The 19,228-nt window shown below is 38.6% G+C and overlaps 1 protein-coding gene across 2 annotated transcripts in view; it reads right to left on the reverse strand.

The window, feature by feature from the left end:
* CA10 (carbonic anhydrase 10) overlaps positions 1 to 19,228 on the reverse strand; it is a 431,566-nt gene that overhangs the window by 228,285 nt on the left and 184,053 nt on the right. For both annotated transcript variants that reach the window (XM_081939543.1, XM_081939544.1), the window contains exon 4: positions 7,540 to 7,682. In XM_081939543.1, the coding sequence (XP_081795669.1) occupies positions 7,540 to 7,682 (143 nt within the window). The remainder of the gene's footprint in view (positions 1 to 7,539; positions 7,683 to 19,228) is intronic.

The following is a 19,228-nucleotide window of genomic DNA, read 5'->3' on the forward strand; positions in this document are numbered from 1 at the left end:
CCATAGAAGAGCTGTGGTAGAGCAAAAACCCTAACGTCTGGAAATCACCTGTAGGAATTTTTAGAAAACTATGGTTATGTTTTGTAAACCAATTAAAGATGAATGGGCCAAGGATCTAACTTCTCATAAATCATGAGACTGTTGAACCAATGAAGGAAGCAGTAAAAGCATTTTCTTTAATATCCAAGTACATTTTAACAATGTAGGCTCCTGGCAGTTTGCACATCAAATACAAGCTCTTGCAAATAGGTACCAAGTTTGCTTATACAGCCTTAACATCAGTGGTGGGTTGCAAGCGGTACGCTCCAGTACGCGTGTACTGGAGCTAGCCCGGAGCACCAGATACCATTCCAGTACGGTGCTCCGGAAGGCCCATCTGCCCGCCCAAGCTCCTTATCTGTGTTTTAAAGCTTCTGCGCTGCCGTGCACGCGCATGGCGCATACAGCACCTGCACGATGCTCCGTGGAGCAGCTGGAGCATTGCGGAGGCGCTAAGACACATGCACAAGCTGCACATATCCATGAGGACGTCGACGGTCCCATTCCAACTGTACCGGTTGGAACGGGATTTGAAACCCACCACTGCTTAGCATGTAGCAGTCCTCTTCAGGGAGCTGCTGGATCTCTTTAGCTTTAAGACAGCAGCAGCAACAAGAAACCTCACAAGATATTTTGGACTAGAGCCAACATAATTTATTGTTTGATGGACACAGGTCTTCACTTGTTGCTTAATGAAACATTTCGTTCGCTCCAATGGTGCACAGTTATTGTAAATACCTATACAGAATAGAGAAAGTGGCATTATGTTTCACTGATTTGTGAAATACAGATGAATGCGCTGGGTAAATTAATGGGCATTTGTCTAAAAATGGGCCTTTTGTAGATGTTTTACAAATGAATATAATACAAAGAAAACAAAGCATTATGATGGGAGAACGGCAACTTGTATGTTTCCTTCCACTTCTACATCTGCATGTAAACTCATTAAGAATTTCAAGCTGCTGTTTCAGATCCTGGAATCCAATTAAGAATGCCAGCAGCATGCAGTCTTATAGAATTGGAGAGCCTCTTCATAATAAGAGAATGCAGCAGAGTAAATAATGAAGGAAAGATCATTTAGAAAGTGTGCATAGTGAGAGCAGAAGGGGGGGAAAAGGAGTGCTTTCTCCTGAGGCCCTCCATATGTTGCGGGACTTTACATTCTGTCATAACCCACAGCCACAGTGATAGAAAAGACCAGCCACATCTGGAAGGTCACAGTACTCCATTCCCTTCACATTCATTTCCATGTACGATGTGCAAGGTGGGTTCTGAAGTTACTGCCTCTTTCTGGGTCCTAAAACCAGAGCATTTTATTTCCCATTTTCCCCTTTAGTTTGCCAAACTTCACCTCCGCTACATTATTTGGGTGGAGCCTCAACAACACCTGAAAATCACAACAAAATCAAGTGATCAAGCCTGAACAACAGTCAATCCAGTGTTTGATGAACATCTTAAGGATCTGTTGGTCTTTCAGATCAACAGAAATAGAGGGGAAATTCAGCCAGATCAGTCATGTATTACTTTTGATTCATCAGGCTGAAAGCGGCCTACTTTGTATCAGGGGCATTCTGGGAACCTGAAGGGAAACATTTCCCATCTCCAGTATGTTCCTATTACCATTGGCATAAATGGTATTAGAATTGGAATTAGAAATTGGAATTAGAACTATTCATTGGAATCAGTTAAATCTTGAGCTAAACCAAGATTCAACTTGGGTTCAAGTTACTTCAGATTGAATCTGTGGCTGCCACAAACTGGGATTCACTGACCTACTTTTTTTAAAAAAACAGCAGAAAGGTGCTATCTATGTGTGAAGTCTGAAACACCTTTCATATCATATTGAGGTGTCCACTGTTTTCTATTCTATTCTTTTTAAATTGTATCTTCCTCTTAATTTCCTTTATGTCTCTTACTAATCCAGGAGACAAAATTCCTGCACTCTAAATGCCAATTAAATTAAGATAAGAAATCCTACTCATTCCCTACTTTCCAGTTTCATTTTGGCTGAGTTGCTAAAGGTGGATGGATACCAATCAGGAAGCAGGGTCAATACTGGACTTTGATCCTACTTTTTTGAACATGGGAAATCCCAGGATAGGAAATGGAAGGAGAAAAAAAAATGAATTGCTAATAGTCAGCTTGCAATTATTAGGTATGGGTCATTATGGGGCCTGAAATCACAGGGCAAAAACAGATACTTACATTAATGCAGTAACCTCCAGCCTATGGGTGAACAACAACAATAACAAAAAAGCACAACTATGCTCCCTTCATTGCAGATCCCTCTTCTGTAACATAACTGAGATCAACAAATGGTACTGCTCTTACCATATTAATGTAGAAGTCAAGGGAACGGATTCCCTCAGCTTCACTTATATTCACAACTTTTCTGATCTAGACTTTCAGTCATAGGCAAAACCCCATTTAAAAGGCATAAAAGGTCCCATTCTATAAACAAACCAAACAAAGATTAACATACATTTCTCTTTTTAAAAAAAGACAAATTCTAATACTCAACCCATCCCAAACACAAACTATTCCAGAGATAACTATCCCAAATAGGAATATATTCCATTCAAAGAAATATTTACATCACAGCTTAAAACTAGTCATAAATATAAAACAATCCTAACAATTTAACATAAAATGACTAAAACGTAACCTTCACAGAGGTAGTTTCAAAACAAAAAACAACAACACAAGATACTAAGCATTACATACTAAATAAAATAGAAAAAAATAACGATAAAGTAAAAAGCTTAAACATTAAATAAGGAAATCCAATATGTCACATTTCTCCAATCAAAATATCATAAATTAAAAAATCACACAGAATAATACATCCCATTTTAACCAAGATAAGAACAGTCAATTTTATCTTCCTTTTTTAAAAAAAAATCAGCTTAGTCAGTGATCCATTCCTCTAGTACCGAACTGGGTTATAATTTTCTTCCATACTTAAACAGTCTCTTTTGTAAATCCCTCCACCCCCCAATATAATTTTTCCCATTATTCTCTGGATTTATTTTTTTATTTCTGTTCTTAATTTTTAAGAATTAAAATTCTGGATATATATATATATATATATATATATATATATATATATATATATATATATATATATATATATATATATATATATACACACACACACATATATACATATATACATACATACATACATACATACATACATACATACATACATACATACATACATACATACATATATATATATATATATATATATATATATATATATAATTTCCAGCTTCTGCCAACCTAGCAGTTCGAAGGCACATAAAAAATGCAAGTAGAAAAATAGGAACCACCTTTGGTGGGAAGGTAACAGCGTTCCGTGCACCTTCATCGTTTAGTCATGCCAGCCACATGACCACGGAGACGTCTTCGGACAGTGCTGGCTCTCCAGCTTTGAAACAGAGATGAGCACCGCCCCCTAGAGTTGGGAACAACTAGCACATATGTGCAAGGAGAACCTTTATCTTAATGGCAGGTTCTTATCTACACTTCATTCATAGCATTTTTAAGTGGAATTTGTTGTGTATCTTGTTCTATGATAGACATGATTTGCATTTCAAATAACTTGGCTACTAAGATTTCTTAAGTAGAGATAATACAAAACACTTTTTGGGATCACTAGCCTGTGAGCTTTGGTTTAGAAAAAGAAAAGCTGATGCTTTTAGATAGAGACTAAACAAAATATTGCTACAGAAAGAAACAATAGAGGAGAATTGTAAACAGAAATTAAAAGAGCTTTTAAAAATGATTTAGGTAAAGGTACCAATTTAAAAGAGGCAGCACAGCAGCTCAGTGGTTAAGATGCTGGGCTGTCAGCTGGAAAGCCAGCAGCCCAGGTTCCAGACCTGTGCACCATGCAACAAGTTCAGTTCCTATCCTCTCCCCAACTCCTGCCAACCTACCATTCCAAAAGCAGGCAAATACAAGAAGATATATATATAAGACTTTGGTGGGAAGGGAACAGCTGGTCACATGACCATGGAAATGTCTTCAGACAGTGCTGGCTCCATGGCCTTGAAGTGGAGATGAACACCCCCTCCCCTTATAGTCGGCAATGACTAGCAGATTAAATCCGCACAGAAACCTTTACCTTTTACTGATTTAAAAATGATTTGAGATGTAAGTAAGGCCTTTATTAAAGTTTGTTTTATACAACTTAAGAAGAACAGTCAAGAAAAACACCAGCAATTGTAGATGAGATAGAGAAATTAAGATAAAGAAATTTCTAGAGAAGTATTTCTCAATAAATTAAGCTTTTTTAACAACAATTATCTATGTTAATAAGAAATGAAAATGAAATGTATTATGTAAAGTAAAAAAAGTTTGACTTTGCGAATAAATCAAGGAAGTATCAATATCAATTCTAAAAAAGAAATAGAAGAGAAAATGATGTAGAAATTATAAAAGGGAGGTATAGTATTAATGGACAATGCAGTCATATGAAAAGCAGTTCATCAATATTATTCAATTTCTAACAGTTATGAAAAAGCTATGGAAGATTATTTCAATATGTGATCATGTCAGCAAGATTACTGTATGCATAAAGATGAAAAGATTCAATACCACTCACTATGGAAGAATGGTAGGTGAAATTGAAAGGTTTTGCTGAAATGGATAAATTAACTTTTTTGATTACAGAATAGACATTATCTACATTTATTGCTGATTGGAAGCCTCTTATTTTACACTTTTTTGTGCAAAAATGGAAATGAACTTGTGATTTACAGTTTTGATAATGAGATAGAATAGATAATAGAAAGAAGATAACGTAATGCAACTTTAGAGAAAGATATTAAACTATACTTGTATTTGTAACTGCTGTTTTATTCACCTTTTCCTTTGATTTCTCCCCCTCCTCCCCCCCCCAAGTTCTACTAGTCTCTGTTAGCTTTTATCTTCTTGTTTGAAAGTTTTCATAAAAATTATATGTACAGATAGTTCTTGACTTACAACCACAATTGAGCCCAACGTTTCTGTTGCTGAGCAAGAAAGTTGCTAAGTGAGTTGTGTTCCATGTTATGATCTTTTTTTGACAGAATTGCTAAGCAAATCAATGGTTATTAATTGAATCATGCAATTGTTGAAAGAATCTGGCTTCCCCCATTGACTTTGCTTGTTGGAAGCTGAGTGGGAAGGTTACAAATGGTGATCGCATAACTCCGGGATGCTGCAACCATCATAAATACGTGGCAAGTCCCTGAATTTTGATTATGTGCCCATGGAGATGCTGCAACAGTCATCAGTGGTGAAAAACAGTTACTTCGCTGCCAGGGTAATTTTGTATGGTGATTAAATGATTGGTTGTAAGTCAAGGAAAACCCATAAACTAAAATATTATTCCAATTTGTATGAAGAAAGTGACATCTCTGTTGAGAAAATAGATGAATATCTAAAGAAATAATTCCCTTTACTGAGGATTACAGAAGAACAGAGACAGATTATGAATGCATCTGTAACAACGAGGGTAGTTTTTAACCTATAGAAATATTAAACTAGAAAAGATACCTGGACCAAATGGATTATCATGTTTTTATTATAAATGTTTGGAGCATGAACGTTTACAAAAACTTTACAAAACAGGATAGAATCTTATCCCACTGGGAAGAAAGATGCTAGAGAGTTGGAAAGCAGCCAATATGGCATCAATACCAAAAAAAGGGTCAAAGACTTTTTAACAAACCTAACTACACATGAACACTGATCACACAAAGTATTAATACCACTGTATAATGCCTTGGTAAGCACTTGGAATACTGCATCCAGTTTTGGTCACCACAATGTAAAAAATGTAAACATAAAAAACAAACAAAGAATGTTGAGATTCTAGAAAGATTGCCGAGAAAAGCAACAAAGATGATTAGGGAGGTTAAAACATATAAAGAATTATTGCTGGAATTGGGTATGGCTAGTTTAATGAAAAGAAGGATGAGGGGTGACATGTTAGCAGTGTTCCAATATCTTAGGGATTGCCACAAAGAAGAGGGAGTCAAACTATGCCTCAAAGCACCTGAGCGTAGGACAAGAAGCAACGAATGGAAACTAATCAAGGAGAGAAGCAATCTAGAACTAAGGTGAAATTTCCTGCCAGTTAGAACAATTAATCAGTGGAACAAATTGCCTCCAGAAGTTGTGAATGCTCCAACACTGGAATTTTTAAAGAAGCGATTGGATAACCATTTGTCTGAACTGTTATATGGTTTCCTGCTTCCTGCTTGGGCACAAGGTTGGACTAGAAGACCTCAACAGTCCCTTCCAACTCTGTTTATTCTCTTCTCTTCTGTTCTCTTCCTCTCTATTCCATTCTATTCAATTCCATTCACCAATATTATTATTAAATAAATAAACCTCATTTACAAAGATTCTAGCTGATTGAATGAAAATATTTTTGCAAGAATTCATTAATGAGAATCAATGTGATTTTTTTTAATTAAAAGAAAGTTTAAGCACCATGTTAGAAATGTATGAACATTTTGTAATATTTAGAGCAATGTAATGAAAATCAAAGCCATTAATTTTCTTAGATGCAGAGAAGATCTTTGAAAATCTTTAACTGGGCTTTCCTATTCAAGGTTTTGGAAAATGGGAATTCTGTAGAGACTTTATAAAATGGGTAAGATCAATCCTAACTTTATAGAAATCACAAATAATTATTAATGGAGATCTAACAAAACATTGGGAGATACAAAGAGAAACAAGACAGGGATGCTCATTCCTCTCTCGTTTATTCTAGTTCTTGAAATAATGAATAGCAATGTAAGACAAGATGAGAAGATTGTGGAAGTAAATATTAAAAAAGAAACATGAGTTAAGGGCTTTTGCAGATGACTTGATGTTGGTTCTGAACGGTTTTTTAAGGGGAATTAAAATATCAATGGGCAAATGAAAAGAATTTGGTGCATGAACAGGTTTCAAAATTATTATATGATGTTAACAAAAATATGAACACAGGAACAAACAGAATTGATGAATAAATAGGAATTTAAGATTGCAAAGAAGATAAAATATCTGGGTATGACAAATATGAACTTGTTATTTCAAAATAACTATGTTAGGATATAGAATGAAGTTAAAATATATATTTTAAAGTGAAATAATTTAAAACTGTCATTGTTGGGGAGATAATTTCTGTGATGAAAATGAATGTCTTGCTGGTTTTGACAACTGAAGCACCACTTAAATAGTAGCAGAAGGATATATCTAAGTATTAGCTTGTATTCGTTTTAATCTTCCTTTTAAAAAATCATTAATAACAATTACACACATACACACAAAGTGCACAAAGACAGCACAAACTCAAAATTAATATCAAGAAAGAAAGAAAGAAAGAAAGAAAGAAAGAAAGAAAGAAAGAAAGGAAGGAAGGAAGGAAGGAAGGAAGGAAGGAAGAGAAAGAAAGAAAGAAAGAGGTTAAAAATGTACCTGTTATTTTGACAATTAAGGGTACAGGCATAGCCTTACCTTTCTTCCCCCTGTGTTTATCCGAAGTGGGGTAAGGAAGGGGTCAAAGATCATATGGCTGGTTTCTATATTGACCGGTGATTGCCGTTTTCCAACGGAACAAAGATTCCAAGCTGAATTCACCAAACCCCAAAAGGAAGGAACTGTAACACAGTAAAGAAAGGAAGAAAATTATTTTGGGAAAGAAAATTAAAAAAAGAAGTATTGCTTCAATACTTCCATTTGAATTAGTAACTCCCCATTGTCAAAAGAGGTGCAATTTATTTCTGGGACAAAGAAAATAGCAGAAACAAAGAGACCCCATTCTGGGCTGGAAGCATCAGAAAGAGGTCCTTACCACCTATGCTGATGATCCAGTTATGGAATTGAGATTCCCATGCTCAATTAAAAAAAAAAAAACAGACTTGCCAAGCAGAGCTGAGTACTTCACATGCAGGATGGCTCTTAGCAAACTCAATGGTATAAGACAAGACACCATGACAGATGCCCAAATGTTATGTACATGTGTTCGCTGGTTTTAGTCTTCTTTCAAAACAAGAACCTTGTACCATTATTTAATCAGCTGTAGAAAAAATAGCTGACTGCACCCGCTGATTTCAAAATAGGCCTTAATTTCCCAGTTCAAACACAGGGAGACAGAGTTACTTTAAGGTAAAGGTAAAGGTTCCCCTCGGACATATGTACTAATCATTCCTGACTCTAGGGGTCAGTGCTCATCTCCATTTCAAAGCCAAAGAGCCAGTGCTGTCCAAATACGTCTCTGTGGTCATGTGGCCGGCATGACTAAACTCCAAAGGCACACGGAACGTTGTTTCTTTCCTATCAAATGTGGTCCCTATTTTTCTACTTGCATTTTTACGTGCTTTCAAACTGCTAGGTTGGCAGAAGCTGGAACAAGTAACGGGAGCTCACTCCATTATGCGGCGCTAGGGATTCAAACTGCCAAACTGCCGACCTTTCTGATCGACAAGCTCAGCATCTTTAGCCACTGAGCCACATTGAGTTACTTTAGCAAGTGTTTTTAAGATAGCCACAAATAACTCATTCCGTCAAACTAGCCAGCGATATTGTCACTTGACAATATCTCTAATAGGTGGCTTTTAAAAAGGAAGGGATAAGCAAGCAGTCTTTTCCTGATACTTTAATATGACCGAGCTCTATGAGATCCCTTTCTCACAAACCAATTCATTTGTTCAATGCTTGTTCTAATACCAATCATGTTCAGAAAATTAATTTCCACTTCACTTCCTTTCACTTGTGCTAACTTGCTGAGCCTAACTTCTCCCCCGCCCCCACGAAGAAGCAGCCTTTGAGCATAGAAATGATCACTGTGCTTGATGAAGCCGCAGAACTATGACTAAGACAGACGTGTCATCAAGCCTAAAATCATCAATTTTTGACTTAAAAGATATCCTGATCTCAAGGGAAACTGAGCTGTAGACAAGAGGTGTGGGAAATGACCACATAATTGTGTCATTCCAGAACTATTTCAAAGCACAGAAGGTTCCGCCAAAGGCAGAGATATTATTGCCATAACTCAGGTTCAATTGCTCCACTTCCAGATCAAAGGGTTTTAAGCAACTTTCTAATTTCACTGCTTATCTTTTTAATGATGTTAGACGCTTCCCTGAGAAGGGCAGGTTATGCTCGCTGAGTACATAAATAAACATAGACATTTTTAATTCCTAAGAAGGTAGACAAGATGAGGTTTAGAGGTGCACTGCTAATCATAGGGATCAGGTGGCATGTAAATCAGTGGATTGCCCAAAGGTTAAGTGGATTACTAGATTCGCTCAAAAGAGGTGGGGGGAAAACACCCTGCCCCAAATATTAGTACAGCCAGCACTGTGTTGTATTCTTGACATTTTTCCTTCAGAATGAAAGAATCAGCAGTTATGTTGATATATTTTTCAAATGCATAATATTCCTGGACATTTGCTTAATAATATTCACTTGGTTGAAGGCAAATTCAATTAGATTCAAGATGTGACAAAGCTATAAATTGTAAGAATTGTTATAACAAGACATAGTCAGTCATTTCTTGGCATTCTAAGCAATAACTTTACCATCCTGAGAGAAGAAGCAAGAGGGAAAGACTAGGAAGTGAAATATATCCTCACAACAACTATTAGCTATTTCCAAGTTCCTGATTTATAGCATCTTATGGAGTCAACCATCTAGAAAGCCAGTCTTCATTATTAATATATTGCAACAATGATGTTTGGATTGCTCAATTAGATGCTATATAAATCAACTGTGTAGAAATGACTGATAACAACAAAACATTCTTTTGTTAAAAGTTTCAGAATTTCCAAATGCGATGAAAAGGCCAAACCAGCAGTGCTGCTTATAGAATATAATAGAATTAAAATGGAATATAATAGAACAGAATTCTTTACTGGCCAAGTGCGATTGGACACACAAGGACTTCGCCTTTGGTGCATATGCTCTCAGTGTATATAAAAAGACAAGATACTGCCACGTAATAGCTACATTGTATATAGCCAAGTCTCAAGATATATGGAATTAATGACCAGGAGCCATTGGACTTTCACACAATCAGCTGTCTTAGTTTTGAATGAATTGCCTATACCAGTGTTCCCAACCTTTGTGGCCTGGTTGGGTGGTGGAGGTGAGGAGAACCAGGCCACATGAGGGGCGGGCTGGCATGCACATGCAGACGCAGCTCCAATCGCATGAGTATCAGGGTGGCATGGCCCAGTAGTGGACTGTGGCCCGGGATTGTGGTTGGGGACCCGTGGCCTATACAGTATTTTCTTCTCTCTTTTTTTTAATATTTATTTTTATTGCACATTTTTTTCTTTACATGTCTCTATCAATTTAGCCGGTCTGGCCTAATCCCAGCTTAGTCCCTCAAGTCTGTATTTTAAATTTTTAGGGGTGGGTTTTAGGTTGTTTTTAATTTTTATCACTTTGTACAGCCTATTGTTTAATTCGATTTTATGGGAACTTAAGGGTATTTATTTTTGTATACGGTTTTTTAATGAGATATCTGTACACCGCCCCGAGTCCCTTCGGGGAGAGGGGGCGGTCTATAAATCAAATAAATCTAATCTAATCTAATCTAATCTATCACATATTTAAGAGATCTGTGGCATTATTCATTCAACTAGAATCAATATTAGTATATATACATTATATACATTCTATTTCCAAACGTTCTAACCCTATGTACATTTCCATTTCTTATTTCTATTGTCTATCCATTCATACCATTTCTCCCATACCGCACAGTATTCTGAATCATCCTTTCCCTTTAATTCTTGTTTGTTTGTTTGTTTTATTGGATTTATATGCCGCCCTTCTCCCAAAGGACTCAGGGCGGCGTACAGCATTAAAAAAAAACACATATTACAAAATTTAAAAGGAAATTAGAAACAATCCAAAAAACAAACCCAATTAATATAACACTAACATTTTAAAAATTAGATAAAATTAACAGGCCAGGCCGGCTTGCTGGAAAAGCCAACTTTTTAGAGCGTTATTATGCATTCAGCATAGAACCATGCTCTGCTACTGTGTGTACATCTCTAGTGTGTGATGCTGTTAGGACAGTGTTGGTGGTTCCTTACTATAATGCAGATATGGGCAATACTATAATTCAGACAAGGGCGCGTCGGAAGGACCGGAGGTCAGGGATTATGTGAAGCTCTGGGGGCAGCTCATTCCAGAGGGAAGGCGCTCCCACGGAGAAGGCTCTCCCCCTGGGGGTCACTAGCCAACACTGTCTGGCCGACGGCACCCTGAGGAGGCCAACTCTGTAGGATCGCACTGGACGGTGGGAGGCTACTGGATGGAGTAGGTGGTCTTGAAGGTACCCTGGGCCTAAGCCATGGAGCACTTTAAAAGTCATAATTAGTACCTTGAATCGTACCCGGAAAACAACCGGCAACCAGTGCAGGCCGCCTAAAAGGGGTGTAACATGGCAGCACCTAGGTACCCCCATGACAACCCGCGCGGCCCCATTCTGGACCAGCTGAAGCCTCTGGGTGCTCTTCAAGGGCAGTCTGATGTAGAGAGCGTTGCAGTAGTCCAGGAAAGAAAGGACAAGGGCATGAGTGACTGTGCATAGAGCATCCCGATCCAGGAAGGGGTGCTACTGACGTACCAGGCGAACCTGGTAAAAGCCCCCCCTGGTCACGGCCATCAGGTGTTCTTCTAAACTAAGCCGTGTGTCCAGGAGGACTCCCAGATTGCGAGCCTTCTCCGAGGGGGCTAAAATTTCTCCCCCTATCATCAAAGATGGAACAAGATGCACAAATCGGGATGACGGAAACCACAGCCATTCAGTCTTGTAAGTTTGTCCATTTCTGCACACTCAAATATTTTTTGGATTACTAAACCTGTGGTGGAATACTATCTTTCTTCTAATATTGTGCAAAAACAATCCTTGCTGCCATTATTATATGTAACACCAAGTATTTTAACTTTCTATTATACTTTGCCCTAATTATCCCCAGGAGAAACATTTCTGGTTCGAATTCTATTCGACATTTGGTTAAATCCTGCAGCTAATTCCCTATAGTCAGCCAATATCTTTTTGCTTTGGGGCATGACCACCATGAGTGAAAGAAGATACCTTGTCCCTGTTTGCATTTCCAGCATTTTGGGTTTAAATTTGGATACATCTTGGCCTATACAGTATTTTTATTCTTTGAATTAAAGGTAGCCCTTCAATTACAACTATTGCTTTAGTAACCATTCAACGTTACAGCAGCATTGAAAAAAGTAATTTATGACCATTTTTCACATGTATGATAGTTGCAGCATTCCCTTGGTCACATGATCAAAATTCAGACGTTAAGCAACGTACTCATATTTCTGACAGTTGCGGTGCCCCACGGTCATTGTAAAATGGGGCAAAACTCAGTTGACAACCTTCTTCTTAGCAAAAAGAAATGTTGGGCTCAACTGTGATCCTCCGTTGTAGACTACCTGTACTAGATAAAGTAGAAGAATGTGGGTTGGACAGTATCACCACCAGATGGATTCGTAACTGGCTGACCAACCGCACTCAACCTGTAGTCCTCAATGGAACTGCATCTACATGGAGGGAAGTATGCAGTGGAGAACCCCAAGGCTCTGTTTTAGGCCCAGTACTCTTCAACATCTTCATCAATGATTTGGATGAGGGGATAAATGGGGAACTCATCAAATTTGCAGATGACACCAAGCTGGCAGGAATAGCCAACACTCCAGAAGATAGGCTTAAGATACAGAAGCATATTGACAAACCTGAACATTGGGCACCGTCTAATAAAATGAAATTCAATGGTGAAAAGAGTAAGGTTCTACATTTAGGCAAGAAAAACGAAATGCACAGGTACAGTATAGGTGGTACCTTGCTCAATAGTAGTAACTGTGAGAGCGATCTTGTAGTTCTAGTGGACAACCATTTAAATATCAGCCAGCAGTGTGCAGCAGCTGCCAAAAAAGCCAACACAGTTCTAGGCTACATAAACAGAGGGATAGAATCAAGATCACGTGAAGTGTTAATACCGTTTTATAATGCCTTGGTAAGGCCACACTTGGAATACTGCATTCAGTTTTGGTCGCCACGATGTAGAAAAGTTGTGGAGACTCTAGAAAGAGTGCAGAGAAGAGCAACAAAGATGATTAGGGGACTAGAGACTAAAACATATGAAGAACAGTTGCAGGAACTGGGTATGTCTAATTTAATGAAAAGGACTAGGGGAGACATGATAGCAGTGTTCCAATATCTCAGGGGTTGCCACAAAGAAGAGGAAGTCAAACTATTCTCCAAAGCACCTGAGGGCAGGACAAGAAGCAATGGGTGGAAACCAATCAAGGAGAGAAGCAACTTATAACTGAGGAGAAATTTCCTGACAGTGAGAACAATTAATCAGCGGAACAGCTTGCCTCCACAAGTTGTGACTGCCCCAACACTGCAAGTCTTTAAGAAGATGTTGGATAGCCATTTGTCTGAAACGGTATAGGGTTTTCTGCCTAGGCAGGGGGTTGGACTAGAAGACCTCCAAGGTCCCTTCCAACTCTGTTATTGTATTGTATTGTATTGTATTGTATTGTATTGTATTGTATTGTACTGTACTGTACTGTACTGTATTGTACCGCATGCTCCCTTAATCCCATACCAACTGATTTAACCCAGCAAGGAAGATACTGGAAACTCTTATTTTTGAAGCAGCATAAAACTACTTTTTTTAAAATAGTGAACTGAAGCAATATTTTAAAAAACAAAGAAATGAAAAAAAGTCCAGGGACCTTTCAAAAGAGATGCGTACAAGCTAAGCTGGTGGTGTTTTTTTCATGTTTCTAGCCTATGTATACTAATATGAGACATTAATCTTTCCAAGAGTCACTCAAAGGGACAACCATGAAACAACTCCTCTGCTTTATTAAGAACCATGCCTTCCACAGTTTCAGGCAGTGCTCAAATTCCCTTTCATCATATTCAGTGAGTAGGGAGAAGTCATTTAGGATTGTGCCAACACCCAGCAGAGAGAATACTTGCTTCTTCATTGTGGCTGCTGTTTTATCAATTCAAAAGTTTTCAAACAAATTAACTAACAGATTGTATTCAAGAATGCCTCGGATTGATTTTTTCCCCCCTTTAGTATATAACCCAGGGTTAGCAAAATGCTCTAGAGCAGTGATGGCAAACCTTTTAGACACTGATTGCCTAAACTGCACGCGTGTGCATGCCCAAACTGAAATGTGCATGCGCATGTGCAAACAGGCACATGTGCGAACAGGGACATGTGCATGGGCAGCAGAGGCCCAAATACCAGCTGGCCAGCAGGAGGCGGGGCATCTCAATACGAGCAGCGTGGCAAGAGGTAAGATCTTTTTATTTCGTGAGCTTCTGTTTCACTGTTTGCAGGGGGGAAAAGCAGCTCACGAAGGAAATGCCAAGGAGATCTGATGGCACAGCTGCCCAGCAGAGAGGGCTCTGTGTGCCACCTCTGGCACACGTTCCATAGGTTAGCCATCACAGCTCTACAGGAAACAATTGTGTTTTCCAGATCACAAGGATTTTTGTTTCACGGGACTTTACAATGCACGCAAACCTAAGTCCAAATGTTTCCAATCTCTCTTTTCCTCCCCCCCCCAGTCCAAAGCATGATTTACAAAACTAAAGCTGGCACATTTATATATTTGCAAACCAAGAGGGTTGCAGAAAATGCCAATTAACTAATCAGTGCAGAGTAGAAAAAGTTAAAATGGTCAATAATGCATCGGAGCATTACCAAAATATTTGAAAGCTCCTTGAACAAGACACTAAGTTCCTACTTGTGGGGTGCAGGGCAGGTTGATTGCAATTGATTTTATATGAGAAGGGTTAAATTGAATTTAGTAGGGGGAGAATGGCCTTCAGTGAATTAGATTGCCTGTTGATAACGAGAATAAATTAGTCCATGTGATAACAGAGGCTGTACGTTGCGGATTTGAAAGGTTTTTTTTTCCCTGCTGCACTATTTTCTTATTAGGGAAAGTAGAGAAAGTACATACATTTCATTAGAAATGGGATGACTATTGTATCATGAATACAATAGAAGGTGAGGGATTTTCCTGACGGGATCAAGACCTCAATGTAGTAGTAGTCAACATTTATATTCACTATACACACAGTCAACCTTCAACACTCTTGTGAGGTTAAACAAAGTACTGTTAGATAATAAAGCAAATAAAATTAGATTATGCATCTACTACCACATGAAATCCAGTGATAACAATTATATTCTGTGGTAAATCTGGTTCTGAGGGAATCATGGGTCCCTGTCAGATTATCGGGTAGATGAAAGAAGTCCAACCTACTAAGTATTGCTTATGTTTCTTCCCACAATCCTAATGAAGGCAATGATCTATCTATTTATTTTCACTTTCCCAAATTGGTATGTAAAAAACAACGAAAAAATCTGTAATAAAAACTAAACAGCTAGAATATAACCCTTAAAACAAAGTTCATTTGAAGAGCACTCTAAAAAGAGGTAGCTCTTAAAACAGTTGTAACTCAGTAAGAGTACAGGTAGGTAGGCACGGCTTCAACTGTCATTTAAAATATGGCAGAGGAAAGCCCAGTTGCAATCCCCATGACTGAGTTCCATAATCAGGATTCTCCTAGATCAGGGGTCAGCAAACTGCGGCTCTGGAGCCACATGTGGCTCTTTCCTCCCTCTGCTGCGGCTCTGTCACAGGTCGGTGCCACAATTTTGAGTGGAGCTTCCTTTTTTGGGGGGGAGAAACAGTGTGCCAGGAGAAGACTCTATGGCAAGGGAAGGGTTTTCCAGTTGCCTCCACAATTGATAGGGCTTTCGGTTATGACAGGTAGAGGAAAAAGTACGCTGCGCTAGGAGGAGATTCTATGGTGGGGGAACTGAACTTCCAGTCAGCTCCAGAACTGAACAGGGGGCTTCCGGTTAGGACCTTTGTGGCTCCCGGTGTTTTCTTTTCTGTGGGAAACGGGTCCAAATGGCTCTTTGAGTGTTTAAGTTTGCCGACCCCTGTCCTAGATCAATCAGAGCAGGGCAGGAAAACCTTTGATGTTTTGAAAGGTAGAGACTTTGAAGACTTGGTTGGACAACGCTACTCAAAATGCTTTGGCTCAGAGGGGTTACTGGTCTAATTATGTCCAAATGTCTTTCTTACCTGCAGAGTAAAGCCACATTCTCTATCCTGAATTGCTAAACCTTGCTTTCCAGTATCTCCTTAAGCTAGGATGGACTCATTTCAGGTCATCTAGTGATGGTTCAAAACAAACAGGGATTTTAATATCTACTAGCATATTTTTAATACATGGTGTACTTTTTATTACTCCTATATTGCATTTGGAAGACTGCTAGAAGGATTTCTGCCTGCTTGTTTTTAAAAGTACACACACACACACACACACACACACACACCTCATATTTTTTCCCCATTTATTTTTCAGAAAGTTCCAAATGGCGAGTAAACAAACTTATTCCCAAATCTATTTTGTTGTCTTTTGTCATTACTGCAATCTGAGGAATTAATGATTTCTTAGAGAGAGCTAAACAGCATGCATCCAATTTGGATTTAGCACAAACACAAGTAGCAATAAAGAGTAGGCCTTGAAAGTCAATTAAATGATAAGTGTCATTAATAAAATAAATTGGTTCAAAGTGCATTACAGGGACTGAAACATACTGACTAACAGAACAAGAAAGAAAACTTAGTTAACTAGCCAACTTTTATTTTCCCTACCCCAAGTAAATTAAGAATACTTTCCGCTCACCTTAAGAATACTTTGAAGTGCATAAAGGTAGTCCTCAAACTTACATTCAAGGTTACAACAGATTCCCCCCTCCCCCCCAAAAAATATGACCTATATTCAAAGTTCTGATGGCTAGTCTATTCCACAACCATGTGATCACATTTGGGCACTTAGCAACTGGTCCAAAATAAGAGTTATTTGCAGCATCCCATGGTTATGTTATTATAATTTAAAGGGTGGTGGTGGTGGTTGTTGTGGAAAATGGTGTTTATTTCCAGTTTGGGGGGGGAGGAAATGCCCATTGAAGATAATGGATTTAACAACTGTGGTTTTGCTTAATGACCATGGTGATTTGCTTAATAACCACCATTAAAAAAGTATCACATATGACCTACTTAATGACCAGCATAACTTACAGCTGTACTTCCAAGCTCAGTTACAGTGTTAAGGTGAGGACCACCAGTGTCCTAATAGAAGAAGATCACAAATATCCCTATGCAAAATTTCCACATGTTGAGTTTTCAATCCAAAATATATTTTTTTAAAGGCTGAATAATATCCCTTATTAGACCAAAGGAGTGAATGGGATGGTTGAGCATTGGCAGTGCTACTTATGCTGATGAAACATATAGCCCAAAATATACGATGGGTTGCCTATTCTTGAGGTTTGACAAGCCTTATCATTTTTTAAAAAACATATATTTTATTAAAGAAATATTTAACAAAGTCAAAGTAATACAAATTTAAGGAAAAAGAAAGAAAAGTAAAAGAAAAGTGATAATTACCTAGAAAAGAAATGAAAAAGAAAAAAAAGAGATGAAGGAGTAACTTTTGATCTTTACAGCACTTATAAACACGTTTATATTTAATCCTTTGTCCCTCAAGTTACATCATGGCTTCCTTCTTTCCATATTCTACCCTTTCCAATAATTAAATCCATAAATCACAAGTTCAGCAAAGTTCAGTTTTCCTGTTTTCAGCAAAAAGTTCATAAAGGGTTTCTAGTCACTAACACATGCAGTTATTTCCTTTTCGGCATTTTGTTTTACTAGTGGTTATAAAATTATAAAGAAGATTCCAAAAAAAAACCCAAACAAACCTCACGAAGATCTTTAAGTTCTACAGTCTGTACGTTCTCAGAAAGCAGTAACTAGTAAGTTGCCCAGTGTCACTTGATAGTAAGATGGGCAACATACAAATTTAATAAACAAACAAATGAACAAACAAACATTTCCCTTCCTTTCCCAGTGCAGTACTGCCAATGTGACTGTGGCTATCAGTCATGCCTAGTAACCATACAGGTATATTACTATGTTTCCCAATGTGACATGAGATAAGCCTTCCCTGGCTTTCTTCTTCTCTCTCTATTGCAATTGATCTGAAATGCAGGTATGGTCCAAATCAACCTGTCGAGGTAAATTGCAGAATCCTTACTTGGGATATGGCAAGCCTAGGCTCAATCCCTGCATCTCTTGATGGGAAAATCCCTGCTGGAATCCTCCAGAGCTCCTGCTGAGAATGTTGTCCTAATGGACCAATTCAACAGAAGAGAACTTCTCATTCTGGGAAGCTACAACTGGCTTCTCTCTCTCTCGCAGTGGCAATAAATTAAAACTAGACCGTGCTTTCTGGCAGTTGATGGTATTTCTAAAAGAATTTTGTGACAACTCATAGGAGGCTGTCACTACAGGAAGAACACTTAGTAGTGCTTCTGAGATGAAAAGGACAGGAAGGGACAAAAATGGCCTGACTTGCTAAGTATTGGAATTCCAGCCTTCATTGGTTCCAATCAGCTATTATAATTCCAATCTTATCAACTCCAAGTTTGAAGGGAAAAAATGACAACTCAAAATTTTTAGCAATGGGTTCTCTGCCCGGTTGTTGGGGGATATGGCCATGGTGGGCGTGGCCTAGTCGGCCTCCTGCACATGGTGTGTGTGTGGAGGGGATTTCACCTCCCCAGGCTCTGGAGGTTTTCCTCGAGCCTCTCGGAGGGTGAAAACTGCTTCTCCTGAACTCCAGAGGCCAGAAACAAGCCCCTTTCTGGCCTTCCAGAACTTTCCCCCTTCCCGAGCCTCTGTGTGGGCCCTGTACTTACCTCACATCCAAAACAGACCACGTGGAGACTCCTGGGAGGGGCAGGGTGGGAGAAATGGGGCAAGACGGGAGGGGTGGGAGGGGCCAGCCAGTGGTGGGATTTGGAGGTTCTCCAAACCAGCCATAACATTATCTACGGTTTCTCCCGAACCTGGGTGAACCCGTAACAGCCCACCCCTGCAACTCAGAATATATCTCCTGATCACAGATTAGAACCTGCATAAATACTTTCAGACTTTTAACATTTGCCTTGCATACTTAGCATTTTTGTCCCTTTAGACAATTAAAACCAGCATAAAATAACAATGATGAGAAAAAGGTACTCAAGTCAAGCATGGTACCATCAAAGCAAACCTT

Source organism: Natrix helvetica, assembly GCF_964273705.1.
Source record: "Natrix helvetica genome assembly, chromosome: 1".
Classification (NCBI taxonomy): Eukaryota; Metazoa; Chordata; class Lepidosauria; order Squamata; family Natricidae; genus Natrix; species Natrix helvetica.